At 40.5% G+C, this 7,875-nt stretch overlaps 1 protein-coding gene across 1 annotated transcript in view; it reads right to left on the reverse strand.

The window, feature by feature from the left end:
• Window positions 1–1,642: 1,642 nt before the first annotated feature.
• The window catches only part of gfap (glial fibrillary acidic protein), a 6,632-nt gene continuing 399 nt past the window's right edge, over window positions 1,643–7,875 (reverse strand). Inside the window, 9 exon segments of the mRNA XM_020605551.1 lie at window positions 1,643–2,815; window positions 2,992–3,074; window positions 3,332–3,375; window positions 3,469–3,689; window positions 4,826–4,951; window positions 5,123–5,284; window positions 5,403–5,498; window positions 5,593–5,653; window positions 7,592–7,875. The exon segment at window positions 7,592–7,875 is cut by the window's right edge and continues 15 nt beyond it. Coding sequence (XP_020461207.1) covers window positions 2,774–2,815; window positions 2,992–3,074; window positions 3,332–3,375; window positions 3,469–3,689; window positions 4,826–4,951; window positions 5,123–5,284; window positions 5,403–5,498; window positions 5,593–5,653; window positions 7,592–7,875 — 1,119 coding nt within the window. The 3' untranslated portion in view covers window positions 1,643–2,773.

A 7,875-nucleotide genomic window follows, 5' to 3' on the forward strand; every position in this document is an offset into this window, starting at 1 on the left:
GCAGACCTGAGACCCTCCATTCCTCTGATAAAAGCCAGGCAAAACAGACACAATATGTTCTTTACACACACTTAGTTACTGAGTCACACGTCAAAACACACATCACACACATCATCCCAAAGGAAAATGAAAAGATTTACAGAGGCCTGAGTGTTATATGGGAAGTTTTCCTTATTTTAAACAAAATCTCAGGATACTTTCATGTACTGGAGGAAATGTCAGATATCCTGAACCTCCTTGTTTGGTATTGAAAAGATTTGCAATCAGTCATTTGGAATTTCATTTACATAAATATTTACTTTGGCAAACTATAATCACACTTAAATGCATTTGTACGAGTATGACCAAACTGAGAAGGTTTCTGGTGCCATCATGCTCTCATTTCTTTCTTGTTAAATTTGCAAGTAGAAGAGAAAATAAGGACCCAAACACAAGAGCCACCTTTTCAAACTTTTTTTTGTTACAATTAAATTGCTGATGTTGGAATTATTTTTCACAATATATCATAAAAGCTGCATAAATCCTCACAATGAGAACAATCACCATTGTGGATTCTGATAACCTTTCCCAGTGTTTTACGTTGTTTCAAACTTTCCTCATTGGGAGAAATAGTTTGAGTGAAGGGAGAAGCCAGTTTTTAAAAAGAATGTATCTGTGAAATAGAGTAACATAAAACTTAAAGGACAGCTTATTTTAAACGTGTCTAAAAAAACAATGCTTGCATGCCCATATGCACACTGAATCAGCTGCTGGTTGCTCCAGTGGAAGACACTGCAGGACCAAATCCCCAGTCCTTGTTCCGTGTGAAAACATACTCTCTTGTGTATTTGAAATTAATCAACAGTTTGAGTTAATTACATCAAGCGGGTATCTTCCAAAGTTCCAGTCAGAGTCAGGTGCCTGACAATCAAGTGCAGGTGCATATCAGGCAGTGCTATTTTTGGTCACAATTATCTCTCTGCCCTGATATACAGTAACACTCATAATGAACCGTGATATTACAGGAAGTGAACCCATCTGCTCAGCAGTTCAGCCTGGTCGAAAGGCAGGAACAATCAGTTATGATAAATAGTGTCTGTCAGCTCTCTAATACCCTAAAGTTAACTATCATTAAATACAACCTCGTTTCAGTGAGATGACAGCTGACCCATTGTGACTGTGTGTCAGTTTTGAATCAGGGCAAAGAAACTCTGCCAGGAATACTATGAAAATTATGTTGAACAAAACAACAGGCATCACTTCTAACAAGTTTTATTGTTGTTAACATGATGTCATATAGTACCATTTAGCAGTTGCCAAATCTAATGTTCTATTCATATTTGTGATTTCTTCCAAAAAACAAAAGCCCCTTTATTTTTGCTACAAGACTCAGAGTCAGAATTTCTATCTATGATCAACATTAAAAGAAAGAAAACAAAATATATGGCTGCATGTTACTGGGAGAAACGGGAGAAGGGGTGGAGTGATGGAGGTGGAAGTTGTTGAAGGGGAGAAGGTAGGAGGCACATGGGAACACAAATCACAGCGTGTCCTTGGTGACAAGCACAGGCACAGCCAGCTTTGGTGTAGCGCCACTCTCATTAGTGGCGGGGCTTGTCAGCGCCGCTTCAGTCAGCAGGGTGTCTGACAAAGCACGTTGTGATGTTGGTTTACTTTTCCTTCCTTGCAGTCTACTTTCCTTTTTACCCCCAAATCCTCTCCTTCAAAATAAAAGAACAGTGCTGAGTTTTGGGTTTTGTTGAAGGTCATTTCCACTCTCTTCTGTTATTGCATCTTGCTCTGCCATCAAGTGAAAAATGGGTTTGGAGAATTTGGAGGAGAGAGGTTGGTGGATTAAGTGGGGGCTGGAGGGCAAAGGTTGCATCAGCTTCCAAATATTCCCTCCACAGCTCCAACCTGGCTTTGTCCCCTATCACCTCTACTAAATTAGATGATGATGAAGAAGATAAGAAGATGATGATGTCTTATCAGGTTATGTTCAAGAGAGTGTGATGAAGAGAGGACATAGGAGAGCAGGGAAGAAGATAAAGGAAAGTTATTCTACCTGCTCATAGGTGTTTTATGGCATCTTAGCTGATTAGCTCTCTCAGCAAGAGGTGAGACTGATTGAAAACACACACACACACACACACACACACACAAAGCAATGCACAAACAGAGGTGACTTCTGTAGAAAGGGAATGAACTGTACAATAGCACCAGTTCAGGGTTAAAAACCAGCCCAGATTCATGTCGTTCTGTCAGATGCTGTTCTAACATACACATATCCCTCATTTCCTACTTATATCCACTTCTGACATTTGCATACCCCAACTCCTTCTTGTACCTCCTTTACCACATTTCACATACACAATAACCACACATCAAACTCCGCCACACTACATATTAGCAGAACACAATTGCTACATTTCAAGGCCGCTTCTATGGCAGCTAATCTGAAACAATGCTAAAAATCTGGTCTGTAAATCCATGCTACAATTAATCTGGTTGCTGGTTTCCAGTAGTTTTTACTTAAATGAGCTATACATCATTTAAGATGAATGGCTAATATAGGAGCTGTATAGAAAACTAAATACAGATGTTTGATGGTTATACTGTAGTATGGGCAGCAAACAGATTAGCCTGTGGATGAGGATGAGGGCAGAGAAAATGAAAGGATGTGATGACTTTGATGGGGCAACTTTAGAATTTGGATATATACAAAAAAAATAATATAAATTCAACATCCTCAGACTGTGACTGAGGATGAGATGGGAGAGCTGGTAGTAAAACTTTAAGGTAGATCTTTGTGTTCGGTGGTTGATTCTTTAATGATCTGAAAAGAAAGGAAATCAGAGCTAAACACAGATCTTTGGGGAGTTTTTGTATCAATTGCACAAGGCATCAGGTGTGAATGCATGTGAAAACCTGCAGAGGGGTTCAACATTGCCCTCCAGTGGTATGTGGCTAGAGGTGCAACGTGCACATTGTGAGTTCTGTCAAAGCACATACCTCCCCGTCCCTCGTCTCCACAGTTCGAACCAGGATGCTCCTCTTCACGTGGGCCTCTGGGGTTTTGGTGTCCAGATTAGTTTCTAAAATATGGGCAAGGGGGTGAAACAAAACCATTCAGTGCAGTCCGATAAATGCCAGTTTATTATCCTCTGTTCAAAGGCCCTTTAGGTGTATTTCAAGTGCTGTCACAGACAGTGTATCCAAGTCAAAATGTCTGCCTGTTGAAAATAAATGTTCTGATATGTTGAACATAATATGTGCTGAGCATGTGTCCAATAAAGCAAAAGCAGTAAATTAATAAATGGGACAAACTATGTGAATGACATTTGATACTGACCTCTAAACTGCAGGTTGGAAAAGCTCTGAACAGGAATGGTGATCCTGCAGGAACAGAGAACAAACAACAATATCATGTAGACTTGTTTTCATTTACTGAACGTGTCGGAGCCACACAGTTTGCCAGGTCTGGGTCACCTGCTCTCTTCTCCCTCCAGCAGCTTCCTGTAGGTGGCAATCTCTATATCCAGGGCCAGCTTGACATTGAGGAGGTCCTGGTACTCTTGCAGGTGCCTCGCCATCTCCTCCTTCAGTGCCTGGATCTCCTCCTCGAGATGGCTCACTGTATCCTGGTAACCAGCGGTCTCCATGGCAAAGCGGTCCTCCATCTCCCGGAGCTGGCGTTCCAGAGACTCGTTCTCAAAGACAAGAGACATGACCCAGTAATGAGCAGTAGCATCTAGAAGACTGTAGGTCACTGTCGTTATGGTCCATTTGGATTAGTTTAAAGGATCATTGTGTTGCAAACACTAATAGTGTTAGTTTTATTACTTTTACCCCTGCTTCCTTGACTTTTCCTATGACTTTATTTACTAAGTCTGCCACTATAAATCTACTACTCTACCACTTTTGCTACAGTAAGACCCGCACATTTTTACATTTTACATAATCTTACAGTGTGCACAGTTTTAATATTGTAAGCTTAATTAAACAATGTAATATGAACATTTGCAGCTAAATGTGCCAATTAGCATTAGACTAATGTTAGGCATGCATTAGCATGTTTGATGTTGAAATGGAGTCTCATTTTCACTCTCAGTGGCATCAGCCATTATCAGGTTTCTTCTTTACCACCAAGTAATTTAAGGTAGTGTTTAACATAGTCTCATTTGTGCTGAGCATGTTTGTAAAAGCAGATATGTTTGATAGTTTAACAGCAACTGTACTATTGCACAGTGAGCACTACTGTACCCTACCGGGTCGTGGTCAAACTTGTTAAATGATAAATGTCCGTTTTTATACCCTCATACTTGCATGCTGACCTAAAAATACCAACACATGCTTGTTTATTAAAGGAACATAAAATATTTATCAGGATGGTTTGATGTCAAGTCCAACCCAAAGTTACCAAGGGCCAAACAGCTGAATGTTCTTGACTAGGAAAAGAAGTGATAAGGTGTCGTCAAAACAACAGCAAGAAATGAAGCTGCAGTACAAGTCTGGCAAGTAAAGATGATGTCTGTTGCTCAGACACTCATTTACATGATTAGAGACTAAACATTGAATAAATATGTTTTTTTAATGTTTATATTTTCCTTTAGTCCAAGTCCTATGAAATTCCTACAGGGCTGATAATTCCTAGCCTGATATGTATCATATACCCACATCTCATTAAAACTGGAAGTCAGTACTTTACCTTTCTTTCATATTAATGACAAGGCACTGGTATATTTAGGCAGCACAAACATGTGTCATTGTTTTACTGCTGTCTCAGTGCACTGTCATTTTGTGGGGTCAAATGGTCTCAGAATTAGTTCAAATTTAGTGGACTTACTGTTCCACGAAGAGCCTCCAGGTCACAGGTTAACACTTGGATCTGGCGGCGATATTCATTGGCCTCCTGCTTAGCCTGGCGCAGGAGTTCTGCGTTTCGATTGGCTGCATCTGTCAGGTCAGCAAACTGCAAACAAATACAAATAGTCCAAGAGTTTGTTAGTCTGTGTGATGATCTTTGCCGGTCTCCTCACAGCCTCATAGGGACTATTACAGTTACATCTATTGTTACTGGATTATATGTTGTTCTATCTCTTAGTACTATACACTTTATAAAGGGCATACTGAGTCTTCTGACCTTGGATCGATACCACTCTTCTGTCTCCTGCATGTTTGAAGTGGCTATGGTTTCATATTGGATCCTGATGTCTCTTAGTGCAGCAGTCAGGTCTGGTTTGGACACATCCAGGTCAACATGCACCTGCTGAGCCATGATCTGCTCCTGTAACTGACGCAAATCCTGAAAGGGGTCAAATAAGATGCATTGAAGAAAACGAGATATTCAGATGATGTTGTTAAAAGTAGCTGATTACACTGATGTTTTTTTTTCACCTGTTTCTTTCCATTGTCATTCTTACCTCCTCATGAATCTTCTTCAGGAAGTTTATCTCATCCTGCAGGGCATCGATCTTCCTCTCTAACTGGACACGGTTTAGAGATGCCTCATCCACATCCTATATGCAAACAACATTGCACATAGAGGAATAAAACCATCGACTTACTGATTGTCTAAATTATTTAGCTCATGATTTTAAGAAACAGATGTACCTGTCTGAAGGTATTTAAGCTGTTCTCTGCATCCTGTCGAAGACCAACCTCATCTTGCAACCTAAGTAAAACACAAAGGAGAGAAAGGTTAAAATTGAAATTATTCACAGACAATGCCAAAATCAAAAACTCAGCCTTGTTTACACTCCTCATGGGATTTTTCATTGACTTACATTCATTTCCTGGAGACTTACCTTAACCTCTACCTAACATTAACCATTACTCTAACCTTAAACTAAGTTGTCACCCTAAAATCCAGTGATTTAAGTGGTAGGTACCAGCATCTGGTCCCCACAAGGACGGCTGAGTCCCCACAGTGCGAGTGTGCAAACAGATTTCGGTCCCCACAGTGTGAGTAATGCCAGACACATGCATATACGAAACTTAAATCCTTGGTATCATTAACATAACACACACTGTAACAAGACAAATTTCCTTTGGACATTTTTAAATAACAAAAATCTCTAAAACAATCAAAACAATTTTCCGTTCAGCTCTGTACCGTGTTTTTCTCCTGCCAGCTTCTTTATGTTACAGCCTCGCTAGGACAGAATCAAGCTTGCAATATTTTCTGTATAATCAAGATTAAAACTGTGGCGACTGGAAACATATTTAAAGCACTTTGATCAGGCTTTACTGTGAGCTTCAGAATCACTTCTCTTGTTGCAGGGAACAACAGGGGCTCAGCTGAATGGGCAGCTTACGCATCATTGCACATTCACTCCAATCTAACAGCCAGAGGCCTTTCCCACGGGAGGGGGGTTCACGCACACAAAAAAGATCCATATATGCACAGCCTTGCACACAGACACACACATTTCTGCCACAGAGACATCAAAACACAAATACTCAGAATTGGGATAACATCTGTATAGCTTCAGGCAGAGTTTGCCGAATAGAATGGCTAGAGGAGAAGGAATCACAAAGGTGACCTTTGACCCTTTCGGTCATGACCATCACTATTCACTCATGGCATTGCCACCCTCAATTACTCATTCTTCTGGCAAAAATAAATAAATAGATTCATGCCATGTGTCACCTTAAGTGAAAAAGTTGGATCAGCAACTGCAGTGAATCAGTATTTTGGAGTACCAGGGGACAAGAGAACATCTGCCTGGCTGTGTGCTCCTTTTGTGGATGACTGCCATTGTGTTTGCCTCATTCCTCCACACTGGCTCAATGGCTACGAGGGGCTCAGCCAGGACAAGAGGCTGAGCGCAGTCTGCATTCCAACCAATCAGAGACAAGCCAAATCTGCATATAAATGCATCTGTAATTTAAAAAGGGACAGAACTCTCAGCTATGCAATAGATCTGTCTTATAATGTTCTAAAAGACCTCAAGGCTAGTCAGTTTTTTCTTGATTTTTCAAAATGCCAAAACAACATCAAGCCAAAGCCAAGTTGACATTGTGAGCAAATTTGGCAGTGCAAATACATAGCAGTGCTACTTTGCTCTGAGCCAGCAAAATGCTAAACCTAAATAAAATGAGAGCCCAAAAGTTCTTTCACACTGGCAGAAAACAGGTGAACTTCAGTGTATAAACCCCACTGAACTCCTGTCCTTCTTCTGTTGCATGTCTTTATTTGGTTAATTTTAAATTTCTCTTTATGTTATTAGGCTATTTATGCAGTCCTGGTGAAGAGTTTCTACATTATATTTCTATTTTTAACATACAAAGATTTGTGCAAAAATAATTTAACACACATAATTTAGATATGTGTGTTAAATTATGATAGATATCATTTTCTAGAAAATCTTTTTTGATCAATGTCACCTGTAGCATAAATATTCATCTTCTTTTCTCATCAAGTAAACACAATAAGGGTTGCAAAGATCTCTGGACACTATTGTTTCTTACATTATGCCAGTGACCACAGAACAATGTTGTAAAACAATAAGAGCAAAGAACAGACAGAAGGTTGATTTGACTGGTACTGTATGTACATTACATCAGTACTATCCTCCACCCACAGGAGATCCACCATCATTCCTCCTACCTCTGCTTGAGTGTGCCCACATCTGCAGCCAGGTTGTCCCTTTCAATCTCAAGCCGTGTTTTGTCAGCAGTGAGACCATCCACCTGCCGCCGCAGCTCTCTCAGCTCCTCCTGGTAGATGTCCCCCAGGCGGCTGGGCTCCTTCCCTTTCAGCTGATTCAGCTCGGCCACCAAAATCTTATTCTGCTGCTCCAACAGGCGCACTTTCTCTATGTAGCTGGCAAAGCGGTCATTCAGACTCATCATCTCAATCTTTTCATTGGTGCGTGTCTCCTTGAACTGGGC

Source organism: Monopterus albus, unplaced genomic scaffold (genome assembly GCF_001952655.1).
Source record: "Monopterus albus unplaced genomic scaffold, M_albus_1.0 scaffold70.1, whole genome shotgun sequence".
NCBI classification, from domain to species: Eukaryota; Metazoa; Chordata; class Actinopteri; order Synbranchiformes; family Synbranchidae; genus Monopterus; species Monopterus albus.